At 33.8% G+C, this 15487-nt stretch overlaps 1 protein-coding gene across 1 annotated transcript; it reads right to left on the minus strand.

Annotated features, from left to right (window-relative positions):
- Window positions 1–9241: 9241 nt before the first annotated feature.
- On the minus strand, window positions 9242–12915 carry LOC108472252 (leucine-rich repeat receptor-like serine/threonine-protein kinase SKM1). The gene is made up of 3 exons (XM_017773761.2): window positions 12718–12915; window positions 9895–12496; window positions 9242–9808 (listed from the first exon to the last, which is right to left on the minus strand). Exons 2-3 carry the CDS (start codon window positions 12452–12454, stop codon window positions 9441–9443), a joined length of 2928 nt encoding a protein of 975 aa, XP_017629250.1. The 5' UTR covers window positions 12455–12496; window positions 12718–12915; the 3' UTR covers window positions 9242–9440.
- Between the last annotated feature and the right edge of the window lie 2572 nt (window positions 12916–15487).

The following is a 15487-nucleotide window of genomic DNA, read 5'->3' on the forward strand; positions in this document are numbered from 1 at the left end:
ACTCCTCCATAGATAGTTTTAAGTAGGGACATGATAAGATAACCAATGGGATGCACGTGTATCCTATTATTTCATGTTTCTACATTAAAACTGGTAAAAAAAAAAAAGGGAATCAGCTGTCTTAGAACAAAGAAACTAAATATGAAAAATGTTCTGTGATGTGCAAAAGATAGTTTCGATGGAGTGAGTTGGAAAAAAATTCAAAGACATCAAATTGAATGGAAGAAGAAATTAAATGTAAAAAACAAAAAGAAAAGAAAAGGAACATTATTTTAATAGAAGAAAGTAGTGGAAGAAACCTTTCTCATGGTCTCCAAGAAAGCTATAATTGATATGTTGAGACTTTTAAGATGAAAAAAAAAAAAAAAAACACATAATCTATGACAGCAAAACTGAGCTGGGTTTGGTTTTGGTTTGGTGTCCTTGAAATGTCAACCAGCTACTTCATAGATATTATACATATTGAGCTATATGGTAATGGAATCTTCCAACAATGTGAGCTCTGGTTGTTGTTTTCAATTCCATTATTGCTTGGGAGAGAATGGAAGTGAAAAAAGAACAAAAGGGGGTCTCAACATAATGATGACCACATTGAAGGGCAAAAGTTGGTCACAAGAAAGGTGGTGAGCAGGTCCCTTGGTTAGAAAGATAACACCTACCATCTATTTTGCCTTCTTCTTTTGACAACCCCCCTAGTGGAGTGTGATAAACTATCAACTCATTCAGGTCTTTTGAATTTTATTTATTGAAGACTTAAAATCAAATTTCTTTACTATCAAATATTAGTTTTCTGCTTGAACTAATTTATTTGATTATAATAATTAATTTAATTTCAATTACGATATATTTAATCATTACAAGCACTGAACTGAATAATTAACTCGACAATTATTTAATTAACAAACTAATTATAATTAACTAAGAGAACCCACGTATTTTACATAAAAGTGGAACTTGAAACTACGAACTCAAGCCTTACATTGCCATATTGATATAGTTGTAACACATTACATAAAATTTGTAACTGTTTAATCTTAAATAGCTTAGTCCAGCTTTTAAGAGACTTGGGAACTCCAATGTCATAGTGTGAAGGGCAAAAATGAAAAAGAAAAATGCACAAGTCTTGGAATGCGAGGTAAAAAAGGATACATGGCAGCATTTTTAACAGTTTGGGTGCCTCAATGCCTCATCTAGCTAGCAAAGCTTCTTTCATTTTACATTTTTTCAGGTATGTGATTGTCAAATAGTACCTACCAAGTTTGCTAGATTCCAAAAGAGTGTGTTCCGACAGTAGGACAAACCATATCATCAACCCCCATCAGGATTTTATTACACAGTGTGGTCCCCTTTCGGCATGAACTATGTTCCTGTTTTCTAGCTCTTTGACTAAACCACCTGATCAGGACCTCTCATCTGTTACGGTCTTTTCTCTAATTCACTATTTTATAGCTACTGGGGCGTGAAACAGGCCTTCACTGCCCTTGTTTTCGATTAATTTATCTTATGATCGATTTTTTTTGGTTTTCTTTTGTCACAAGAATATCGGTTAAGTTACGTATCAAGTCGAGTTGGGTTCTATTTTGTGGGGCAAGCTAGCTCAACATTATTATCTTTTATTTATAAAATTTAAACTTAAAATCTTATTTAAAGAATATTGAGCAAGGAGTATTGAACTCTTTATCCCTTACAACAAATATAATTGATATTTACATTATAGATTTACAGACAACTTAATCTCTCTCTCCGTAAAAGGGAGTAATTTAATTATAAACATTTTATTTTAAAGCAAAAAATTTAATTTTAAACAACAATAATTTTATTTTTTTGAAAGAAACAACAATAATGTTAGTTAAAAAAAATACTTGTCATGTTTTAAGGTGACATAGTAAGTATGAACCAACAAGTAGGGGCATGAACCAACAAGTAGAGGCTATGAACCAACAAGTAGAGGCATGAACCAACAAGTAGAGGCACAAGCTCTTTTCCTCACTTTAAATTTTTGCCCAAATTTCAGCTCAGCTTTCTCAATTTCCATAAATATTATTAGTGGCTCTTGACACTGGCAATGAAAAATTAACGTGAAATTGTGATTTTATCACACAAAGATATCCTAAGAGAACATGAGAATGAAGCAAGCCGCAACTAACATCGTCAATATGAATAGATCCAATATACAACAAAAGAAACAATGATACTTGCACCATCCTACTCATAGCTAAAATGCTCGTCAAGGTGATTATGATGGTTATCCATACAACTACCTCACGCCGACAATATTATCAGTAAAACCCACTAGTAGAATTATTTCATGGTTTTGAAAAACTAGCACAAAAATTTGTGGGACACTTCTCAGCAAACAAGGTTGCACTAAGAAACCCACGGCCTTGTAGGTTGTGAGAGAAATGACAATGAACGCCTGTAAGATTATATACATCGATTAAACATAGCCATTATGAGCATCAAAGGCCTAACGAATGAATGGGTCATTCAAGCTTTCATAGCAAGGGTAGATCATAAGCATTTGAGGTATGCTTTTACGAAACACAAACCAGATAAGCTATATTACCTCTATGAAAGGGCACAGTGAAGCAGAAGAGTTGAATTCCTCAAGTTGAGAGATCAAGAGAATTGATGTGAGATCAAGAGTTTGTGATAAGAAGAATTGATGGACTATAGATAGGTCGCCAGCCAGATCAGGAAGGAAATCTCATATAGGGGTAAATACAGGGAGACAACTATCTAGGACTAAAGAGAGGTCGTCAGCCAGCTCTCTTCCTCTACTGAAACTCTGCCTAGAACCAACTCAGCTTCCCTAGTATTGGTAAACACCATTAGTGGCTCTCAGCAATACTACAATGTAAACCACCTGTAGCCTCCATTACCAAATCTTGGATATAATAAATGATGAGATTCAAACTGTGTTAATGGTAATTAGATAAATCTACCAAATTGGCTTATGAATTTTGAAATAAATTTTAACTTTTGCTATAGATATATTCATTGGTCAAATTAGATTGCAATTCCTGGATCTGACCTATTTTTCTGTTTAAAAGTTTAATATTTTATTATTATTAGTAGATCATATTTTAGAATCAAACTTATTCGCGTTGTTGGAGATTAGAGAAGAATATTATTTAAATTTTAGTTTAGACAGTTATTTTATGAAAAATATTGAACTGTAAATAAAAAATAAAAATTTTCGATTGATACAAATAATGAAAATAAAAATAATCATACAATAATAATTTAAACAATACATTAATTTAAATAAAAACTTTTAAACACATTTAATAATAAACTTATAACTTTTAAAATTAAATAATTAAAACATAAAATTTAACATAGATTAGGCAAATGAAAAACCGATTTGAGGATCAAGCTTATAGTCAACAATTGATAATGACAAATGTGAAAAAATAAAATAGAATAAAATAAATAAAAATAAAGAACACATAAATTTTACGTGAAACCTTTTCGGAAAAAAAAACCACAGGCGAGAGGAGAAGAAAATTCACTATGTCGAAAAATTTTTACTCAAATACAAGAGGAATAGACTATGTCTATTTATAGGCTTGCAAAGCCATATTCTAGTAGGATTGAAACACCTTATCTAATCAATATAAAATAGATGGAGTTTAATAAGGTTTAAAACCTTATTCTAAAATAAAATAAAAGAAATCTAGTTCTATATGGATTTTACTTTTATTTTATTTTCCATCGTATTTTATTTAAATAAGAATTTGGGTCACTTAATTCTAACAATCTCCACCTTGACACAAATTCTCAATGAACAAGTTCTTCATCGCGAACTTTCAATAAACAAGTTCTTCACCTCTTCCAAAAACCCCTTAAGGGTTTAACTTCAACAATGAACACCAACCAAGTCTAAGCAATGCTCAAACTTGGTTATAGGAAGTGACTTAGTCATCATATCTGCAGGATTTTCATGAGTGCTAATTTTGCTCACAACAATATCACCACGAGCAATAATATCACGAACAAAATGATACCGAATATCAATGTGTTTTGTTCTCTCATGAAACATTTGATCTTTTGTAAGAAAGATGGCACTCGATCGTCACAAAATCGTGTTGATTTGAAGGTCTTCATTGAGTTCACTAAATAGTCCCTTCAACCAAATAGCTTCTTTACAAGCCTCAAGAATCGCCATGTACTCAACTTCATTGGTAGACAAAGCGATCGTAGTTTGCAAAATGGCTTTCCAACTAATTGCACAACCTCCGATTGTAAAGACGTAACTCGTGAGAGATCTTCTTCTATCAAGGTCTCCAAAGAAAATCAGCATCAACATACCCTATAACTCCATCTTTAGTTCTTCCAAACTGTAAGCAAACATTAGTAGTGCCTCGTAAGTATCTTAAAATCCACCGAATCGCTTTCCGGTGTTCTTTACCAGATTCGCCATGTATCCGCTAAGCTGCCTTGATCGCATATGATAAATCGGGCGTGAACAAACCATAGCATACATGAGAGATCCTCTTGCACTAGAGTATGGAACATGTGACATGTACTCAATCTCATTATCGATTGAGGAGATAAGGCCGATGAAAGTCCGAAATGGGTCGCTAAAGGAGTACTAACAGCTTAGCACTCGCATATTGAACTCGCAAAGAACTTTCTCAATGTACCCTTCCGACTTAGGTACAATTTACTTGCTTTTCTATCTCGAGAATCTCCATACCAAGTATCTTCTTTGCTGGTCCTAAATCTTTCATCTCAAATTCTTCACTTAGTTGGGCTTTAACCTTTCTTATCTCTCTTTTATCTTTTCTTTGCTATCAACATGTCATCAACATAAAGAAGTAGATACACAAAAGAACCATCAACTTTTTTCTTAAAGTAGACACAACTGTCAAAACTACTTCTTTTGAAATCATGAGAAGCCATAAAGGAATCAAACCTCTTGTACCACTGTCTTGGTGATCTGTTTCAAACCGTAAAGGGACTTTTTCAAGAAGCAAACATAGTCCTCTTTTTCGAGACTATAAAACCCTCCGGTTGTTGCATGTAAATATCTTTCTCAAGTTCTCCATGCAAAATGCGCTTTTACATCTAACGCTCAAGCTCCAAATCATGCATGGCAACAATACCAAGCAAAGCTCGAATCGAACTATGCTTAACAACTAGAGAGAACACATCTGAAGTCCACTCTGGAATTTGATCGTAACCCTTTGCAACAAGCCTTGCTTTATATCCGGGTTCTTCAACTCCTGAGTCCCTTCTTTCTTTTAAACACCCATTTACAACGAATGCCTTTTTACCTTTAGGAAGTTTTACAAGATCCCATGTTCTGTTTTTGTGGAGTGATTCCATCTCCTCTTGCATAGCAAACATCCACTTTTCGAGTCTTCACACTAATCGCCTCGAATAATTAAATGGCTCTTGATTCGCATCTATATCTTCACCACATTTAAAGCATAAGCAACTAGATCAACCTCGGCATACTTCTTTGGAGGTTTAATTTCTCTTCTTGTCCTGTTTTTGGCGATAGAGTATTGCGGTGAAGAAGCAACTCTATTCTCAATTTTTGTCTTGGCTTGAGGAGTTGATTCGTATTAATCGATGCTCCACCGCTTTTGGTTTTCTTTATTGGAAGAGTCTTTAAGAGATAAGTTAGGTAGCATAGCGTTTCATCAAAAACAACATCTCTGCTAATCACAACTTTTCTATTTTCAGGACACCATAACTTATAGCCTTTTACACCACTTTATAACCAAGAAAACGCATTTAATGGATCTCGGTTCCAATTTTCCATTATCAACATGAGCATCGCAGGACACCCAAAAATCTTTAAATCGAATAATTAGCGGGATTACGGACCATACCTCTTGTGGAGTCTTTTTCTCAATGGCAACGGATGGAGATCGGTTGATCAAAAACATGCGAGAGAGGTCGTCGCCCAAAATGACTTGTAAGTTGGCATTTGACAACATACATCGAACCTTCTCCATGATCGCTTCGTTCATTCGCTCGCAACGCCGCTTTTGTTGTGGAGTATGACGAATCGTCAAGTGTCTCATGATCCTTCGACTTGCACAATCTATTAAACTCATCGAGCGAACTCTAAGCCATTGTGCATGCGGAGGTATTTTATCTGCTTTTCCGTCTGTTTTTCAATCATAATTTTCCAAGACTTAAATGTGGAAAACACATCGCTTTTCGCTTGGAAGAACGCCCAAACTTTTCCGGAAAAATCATCAATAAAGGTTAGCATATAATTAGCTCCACCTCTCGAAGGCACTCTGGGCGGCCCCACGATCGAATGGATATACTCCAACGTTTCCTTCGTGTTATGGATTCCTCTAGTGAATCGAACTCTTTTTCTTCCCAAAAACACAGTGCTCACGAAATTCGGTTTGCAAATTCCTTGCCCATTAAGAAGTCCTCTTTGCTTAATTCGCCATGCCATTCTCACTCATATGCCCTAGGCGCATATGCCAAAGTTTAGTAATATCATCATCGACAAGGAAGAGGAAGCGACAATTGCATCACCGATATGATAGAACCACAGAAACATATAACTTGGCAATCTTTCTTTGCCCTTTCATCACAACAAGGGACCCTTTGAAATCTTTAAAACCCCACTTTCACCGTGTATTTGTACCCTTTTGAATCAAGAGTACTCAACGAAATTAAATTTCTTTTCAATTCGAACATGCCGCACGTCACTAAGTGTTCGACAACTCCATCAAACATCTTAACTTTAATTGTTCCAACACTGCGATTTTACATGAAGCATTATTTCCCATCAAAACAACACCTTCGACATCTTTGTTTCATAAGTTGTAAACCAATCCCGATTGGGACTCAAGTGGAAGGTGCAACTGAATCAAGTATCCACTCTCGCTTACTTTAGAATCATTGATGAAGCAACTAGAAGTTCACCATCGTAGTCTTCTACAACATCGCCTTCACCGAATTTTCGCTATTTTCCTTTTGATTCGCGACCTCCTTTTAATCTTATTTTGTAGCTTATAGCACTCAGATTTAATGTGCCCTTTCTTCTTGCGAAGTTGCAAGTTTTACCTCTGTTTGAAGATTTCGATCTACCCTTAGATTTACCACGAGGATTCCGTTCTCGTGTTCTACCACGATCATCATCAACATTCCGGTCTTGTCTCCCACGAACAATGAGACCCTCTCCCCGAGAGTTGGGTTTAACCACAAGATGCTTCATCTTATCATACGAGGTTAAAGAATCATAAACCTCATCAAGCGTGAGAGACTCGCGGCTATATAAAATCGTGTCTCTAAAGGTTGAATAAGACGGGCAACGAACAAAGTAGAATCAACCCTAGATCTTCCTTATCATCTTGAACCTCCATGGCCTCCAAGTTTGAGAGAATTTCTTTAAACACCATTAAGTGTTCGTGTACTGACGCACCTTCCTCCAAACGATAAGCATAAAGACGCCGCTTCATATGCGACTTGCTTGTTAGAGTTTTCGACATACATATTTGTTCTAGCCTCTTCCATAATGCAATGGCGCTTTTCTCTTTCATCACATCCTGCAAAATTTCGTTGGACAAATGCGAGATGTAATTGTGTTAATGCCTTTCGATCCTTACGCTTCTTCTCTTCATCTGTTAATGTCGAAGGCATCTTATCTATCCTAGCGGGGCATCCTCTAGATCCATCTGCAAGAAGCGCTTGCATCTTAATTTGCCACAACGCAAATCGGTGTTGCGATCCAACAATGAATTTCATACTTCAAAGACGCCATTACCGTGATCGAGATGAATAACCCTAAGCTCGATACCAATTTGTGAAAAAATAAAATAGAATAAAATAAATAAAATAAAGAACACATAAATTTTACGTGGAAACCCTTTCGGAAAAAAAAAACCACGGGCGGAGGAGAAGAAAATTCACTATGTCGAAAAATTTTTACTCAAATACAAGAGGAATAGACTATGTCTATTTATAGGCTTGCAAAGTCATATTCTAGTAGGATTGAAACACCTTATCCTAATCAATATAAAATAGATGGAGTTTAATAAGGTTTAAAAACCTTATTCTAAAATAAAATAAAAGAAGTCTAGTTTTATATGGATTTTACTTTTATTTTATTTTCTATCGTATTTTATTTAAATAAGAATTTGGGTCACTTAATTCTAGCAATCCTAGAAGTGAACAAGTTTAAACTCGGTTTTTGTTGGGGTTGTTGCACCAAATCTGTCACACTCCGACAGCATGCAGAGATACTGTGCTGTGGAAAATAGAGCTCATCATGATGAGACAAGACGGATAGAGGAAAGATTAGAGGGAGTTGGCAGTGTAAATATTTGGGTTTTCATCGCAAGGGGACACAAAAAATAAAGAAAAGTGAAGGAGTAGACCATGATGTTTTATACCAAATACACGTGAATTTTACTCATAATATATATATATATATATGTGCCATTTCCATGTTTAAAAACAAGCTGTGAAAGAACATATTGAATGAATATCAGCCATTCATTGGTGAAAAAAGGGGGATTGCAATCATTTTCTCCGCATGAGTGAGAGCTGGATCTTCCAATGGGATATTCACTTATCTCCTTTGATTTATATCATCCTAATATTTCCTAATATTTAATAGATTTAAAAATTAAATTTTAAGATACGAAATTTTATTCAAGTCAACAATTTTAATCAAAGAAAAAATAGGAAAATTTTATTTAATTTTCATAAACATCATCTTACTAGACACTGCATAATTACATCCTTCTAAAACACTTGTAATTTTCCCGTTTAACATGTGAGCAATATTTCTCATCACATTAGACTCAAGAGATACTTCCTAAGAGGCTAAGATCAACAACACTATCAAACTATTTAAAGAACCTTTATCTTTCTTTCATACTTACAAAATCACCTTACACGACTGATCTCATCACTTTCGTGTGAACTGTAATCAACCTTCATCACCAAATCTTCTTATTTTTACGAAATATAATATACTTAAGAAAAAAAAAGCGTAATTATATGATTATTAAAATTATACATTTTGCATGTTAAGTCACCTCACTTGTTTCGAAAATATTATTTATCAAAACAACTCGCTAAGTACTTATGAGTAACTTAAATGATATAACGAAATTATTAAAATAAATAACCATAAATTCGAACAATAATCATAAAACTAACATAAAATATAAAAAGGAAAAAGCAACTTAGTGAATGAGTCACAATCATGAGTAATGCAATAATCGAAGAGATAGGTAAGTAAAACAAGATCTTTAAAGATTTACACCATCATATAATGGCATTTAATTAGTTAATCTACATTTTTTTACACTCAGTAGTAAAAAGTATATTCATACCATCAAATAAAACATTTGAGTGACAAAAGAAAAACAGTAGAAACCCAGGTGCGTGGAACAAAAATAAAATAAAATTTCTGAACAAAATCATGCTATATTATTAGAAATTAAACCCTAAACAGGCGAACTAAAATTTAAGCTTGGGAGGCAAGAACTTGTTCTGAAAGCAGATTTTAAGGTTTCGAATACATCAGCCGCGCACGGCCGAGCAGTGGGGTCGCCGGCCGTACAATGGAGAGCTAAATTCATGGCGGCAACGATCTGGTTCTGGTTGTTGATGGATGCTTGGCTTTTAATAACAGGATCAACCCACATATCAAGATGACAATCTGAGTAGCAATAACGAGCCCACTCCACCATGCTTGAATGTTGCACTTTAAAATCAGCATCTGCCGGAGTTTTTCCCGTTAATAATTCTATTAAAATCAGACCCATTCCATATATGTCACTCTTTTCATTCATTTTTTTATTCTCTCTAGCTTCTGCAAAAAAAAAAAAAAAACATTAGCAAAATGTTCACGTGATAATGTTGAGACTTTAACTCCACCAACGTGATACATGGTTTTACCTGGTGCAACATAGGAGGAAGGAAGGAAGTGCTTGTTGTCAACGAAAGGAAAGATGAACTGTAACCGAGGTTCATCTTTTGCATCGATTATAATTCTCTCCGGCGACATGTCTCCGACGAGTACACTCGGCGAACAACGAGAGTGCAAAAAACGTAGAGCTTTCGCAGTCCCGATAGCAATTTTCCACCGCCTCTTCCAGCATAAGTTGCCAAGGATTTCGCTTAAAAGTTTCCCCTCCACGTACTCGTAAACCAAATACGCACTCTTGTCTGACCGGCATTTTCCGATTAATTTCACGATATTCGGATGCTGAAGCTTGCCGAATTCTGTGATTTCAGACCAAAAACTCGCCGGAAGTGAACTGAAATGGTGCATTTCTTTGACGACGAATTTCAAATAATCATTTGAAACGGACTTCACTTTAAATGAAACGCCTTCCTTGCATCTAGAAATAACGTTTGATTCTTTCAAAGAAAGTGTGATATCATCCATTGTTACAGATTTCGAAACCTTGGGATCAAAGAACTGTAATTCCCATATCGATCCGTCTCCATTTTCAACTCTTTTAGGCTCCAAATTTTTCCTTCCTCTCATGAACAAAAACCCAAACCCAGCAATGGCAAGCAACAGTAAACCGGCGAAAGAACAAGCCATAAAGGGCCACCAATCAGCTCGATTCTTAAGCTTCTTGCATGGCGGTAAACCGCTCGTGTTGCCGCCGCCGCAAAGATCATTACCGGCAACCGCACTTTCCTTTATAGCTAGAAAAGCCCCGGTGGGTGGTAAAGCACCAGTTAAATGGTTGTAAGAGATATTCACTTGAACCAATGATTCAATTTGTCCCAACTTTGCCGGTATTTCACCGGATAACCGGTTTTCCGACAAATCCAGATGACCAAGAACCGGCATGTCGGCTAAGCCAGATGGAATTTGACCACTGAGTTGATTATGGCTTAAATCTAAACGTACAAGCTTCTTGCATGAAGATAAATCCTCTGGGATTTCACCACTCAGCTTGTTTTCACTTAAGCTTAATTGCATTAACTCCGTTAAGGTCCCAAAACGTGGATTAATGGTGCCTGAAAATTCATTTCCCGACAAATCCAAGAACTCAATCTTTGGTGCATTCAATAAATGAGGCAACAACTTGCCTGAAAACCTGTTTCCGGCCAAACTCAACATCTCAAGCGACGGCATATCCCAGTTTTGCTCTCCGATGTTGCCGGAAAGATTGTTGTTCGAGACATCCAAGAAGTACACTAATGGCAGCTTTGTAAAGGACAATTCACCTACAAGACGGTTGTTTTGGAGCCTAACCCGTTGCAAACTGGTGCAAGTGCTCAAATTCCTTGGAATCTCACCTTCAAGTGAATTCGAGAAAAGAATGAGCTTAAAAAGACGGCCGGAGTTGCAAAGTCCGTCCGGTATTCGACCGGAGAGATTGTTGGTGGAAAGATCAACAACGGTGAGATTATTATATCTTCCAAGACTTCGTGGAATTTGACCTGAAAATCTATTAGACCAAAGTTGAAGAACTTGAAGATTAGGTAATGATGTTAAAGCATTTGGGATTCGACCCGAAAATCGATTCCCGAAAAGATGAAGAATCTCCAAGTTTCGAAGTTGAGCTACGAGTTCCGGTATCTCACCGGATAATGAATTATCACTAAGATCAAGAGAAACAAGCTTTTTAAGGCCGAAAATGGAGCTTGGGATCGATCCCGTAAGCTTATTTTGGTAAAGGAAAAGATAGTTAAGATCTTTAAGGTTACCAATGGAAGCTGGGATTTGACCTGTGAGGTTATTGTAAACAAGATCAAGATGATTCAAGCATGTTAAAACACCTATTTCTTTTGGAATTTCACCACTGAGATTGTTGTACCCCAAGTATATCCATTTCAAACTCTTCATTTTGCCTATTTCATGTGGAATTGAACCGACCAATTCATTCGAAGCCAAAGTCAAGTACTTCAAAGTGGTAATGTTGGATATCGAGATCGGAATTTTCCCAAGTAAAACATTCCCACCAAGGTCAAGAAACTTTAAACTGGAAAATAATCCGATTTCCCTCGGGATTTTCCCGGAAAACATATTGTTTGAAAGATCCAAAATCAAAAGACCCGAAATGAAACCATTTGGGATATGGCCACTGAAATTATTATTACTAAGGTTAAGGTACCGAAGTGAAGAGTTGGCAAAAAAGATGTCTGGTGGGATTTCACCATACAAGTGATTGTTTGAGAGATTTAAGGTTTTAACGAAAGGTAAATTGAAAACAGACGAAGAAACTAAAATCCCAGACAAGTTTTTAGCTGAAAGATCGAGTGTTTCAACATGGGACAGGTTATTACAAGTGATGCCATGCCATTGACAAAAGGTGGTGGCTGAAGGATCCCAGTTTGATAAAAAACCAGAAGGGTCGTGGACTATTGAAGACTTGAAAGACAAAAGAAGTTCAAGTTCTCTACCATTTTCGGATTCAGACACAACAAAATTGATCAAGAACATAAACACGAACAACACGACTGCATTAGCTCCTTTCTTGTTGGCCATTCCCATTATGTTTTCAGGGTTTTGAAACTGCCTCTACGAGATCCCAAGCTGCTCGACAAAGGCAAAAAATTAAAGAAATAATTAATACATACATACATATATATATAAAATAAGTGTGCATGAACCTATACTCATAACCAACAATCATTTTAACGGTATAAATAATTTGTAGGTACAACTGGAAAACGATATGATTGTGAATGAATGAAGAACATGCATCACATGAAAGCAGTACATTTTTTTTTCTTTGCTCCAAAATAGCATCTTACCTAAAGATAACCATTAGATTAAAGTATAAATCTCAGAGATTTAATGGATTTAAAAGAGAAGAGGAGGAGGAAAATTATTGGGTATAAAAGTAGGGAAGTGAAGATGGTAAGGAGGGTGTGGGAAAATGAGTGTGTATAAATAGATGGTTGATTGAATTGAGGGATAATTAGGAGAATGCAACTGGTTGAATAATGTCTGAACCCCAACAGGTTGAAACAGGGACAGATGTTGGAAAAGCCTCTGCTTTTGTCGGGTATTACCAAAATCATCTTTTTTGACTGATTTCAGAGTTAGATATATAGATGATCATACCCTTTGTGATTAGGATTTTGTATCCCTTGAAAAGCTTTCATCAAATTTTTCTTTTTTCTTTTGCCTTTATTTTATGAGCTCGTGTTTAATGATATCGTTTTTTTTTTTTTTTAAATTTGATAATTAATTCTTCAGAAAAATAATCACAATATAACATGACAAATCATATGAAAGTTTTGACATGATATTATTTTAGTTTTTTTGAAATAATATGGAAAACATATTATTTACCCAAATAATATGAATTGTGTATGAGAATCTCAAATCGGCATAACGATTAATAATTTACAACAATATATTTATTATGTCAGAATCAATTAAGATATCATTATAAACTCAAATCAATAGTTGACATATCGACTTAGAATTCTCTAAATATTATTGCCAAAAAAAAAAGTGTACAAGGATTGAATTGAAAATTTCCCCTTTCTTTTAGCTTTTTCTTTCTTTTTAATATATTATTTTATTGGTGAAAGTATCCTACCAGTTCCTATGCTATTATAAGGAGAGCAAAGAAGTCCCTCCACTAAAATACAGAGCAATTAGATCCCTATACTTCTTAAATGTAAGCAAATTGATGAATTTGTTAACATTTGTAACGAAAATCATCCCAAATCATCAGCCACCATGCCGATTTGGGGTTCTTATGCACCGTCCATATTATTTATGTAATTAAAAATTTTATATTATTTTGATAAAAATTCATATTATTCTAAAAAACTATTATTTATTTTATATGTCATATCAACAAATCATTTAAGTTATATAAAATGTAAAATATAAATAAATAATTCAAATTTAAAATATATATATATATAAAGTTCATAGAAATTTTAAAAATAACATAAAATACACGTAAATTGTCATATAAGTTGTCTTGTTTAAAAATTAATATTTTACTCATTATTTTTTTAAAATAATAATTTAATACTTTTGGAAGGTTGATGATTAAATCTAACTCTTTTAAAAGATTTGAGCCAAATTTAATTAAAAATAATAATGATCAAATTAAGAAAACACGTAAATATTAAGAGTTAAATTTATTATTATATTATAATTTTTATAAAATATAATTTAATTAGGATAACAATTTACATATTTTAATGACTGAAATCAAGTGTTGTTTTTTTAATATAGAAGATGTGGATAGAGGGAAATATGTTGAGAAGGGTAAAGAAACAAAAGCTTAAGTAACTTAAATCATTTACTTCTTTGATTATCAAGTAATTATTTTTATCTAATACTGTAAAAGTTTAAAGTTATGGATAAGATAGGATAAACCAGCTGAATATATCGAAAAAAAAAACATTTATTGATAAAATAGGTTGATTTTTTTTAATTGAGAAAATATGTTATTTTTAAAGTGTGTGTAAAAGCAAGTCCAATTAGGTGAGCTTTCCTGCTGACATGTTAGGGAAAACGCATTTAACTGGACATGTTTTTCGATAATTATAAAGAAAATGCGTTTAATTAGGCGTGTTTTCCCTAGCATATTAGCAAGAAAGCGCGTCCAACTAACATGCAGAGAGCGAGCCTAGCTAGGTGCACTTTCTCACACTCTCTTAAAAAACGATTTATTTCTTTAAATTTCAAAAAAATCGACCTATTTTATCAATTAATATTTTTTTCCAGCATATTTGGCTATATCTATTAGTAACTTAATTAATTTACTCAATAAGTATTGAAATATTAAATTTTCACTTCAATTATCTTAAATATTTTAAGTAATTATTTTTATAATATATATTTTTAATTTTTGTTGTTAATAAATTTTAAATTACAAAATGTGGCTTTTTACTTCAATAATATAAAAATAAAATTAATAATTGAAATGGTATGCCCATAAGATTATTTACCAAAATGGTATGGTTTTATTGGTGCCGCCGGTTAAATTGGCGTCCTAGACTGAAATGTAATGATCTAAAGTATTTAGGGACCTAATATGCAATTTTTTCATTTTGAGTGGCTGCCGGGAAAGAAAGTAAAAGGGTGTGGCACCAAACCTTAAATGTGGCTAATTACCTTGTAAGCCCTTCTTATTTATTATTTTCTTTTTATTCCTTTCAACTCACTATATTGTATTTAAACAAATATTTAACTTAATTTTGTAGTTAAATAAGTCATTAATTTATAATTTTACTCATAAAATCTATTTATTTTAATATTAAAGTAAATATAATAATTTGGTAAATAATCTAATAGACATGACACTTCAATTATTAATTTTATTTTTGTATTATTTAAATAAAAAGTCGCAAAATGTAACAACACGATAAATTTAATGGAGCGAAAAAGTAAACAATTGGACCGTTGTATTAAAAATTTTAAAAAATCATGAAATATTAAGTATGGTTAAAGTAAACATTTAATTCTTAAATTTCGTATTTTTATTTTTATCTCTTAACTTTTATCTACATTAGTTAAAATCGTGATTATTTTTAAATTAATCTTTAAATT

This window comes from Gossypium arboreum, chromosome 7, assembly GCF_025698485.1.
Source record: "Gossypium arboreum isolate Shixiya-1 chromosome 7, ASM2569848v2, whole genome shotgun sequence".
Taxonomy (NCBI): domain Eukaryota; kingdom Viridiplantae; phylum Streptophyta; class Magnoliopsida; order Malvales; family Malvaceae; genus Gossypium; species Gossypium arboreum.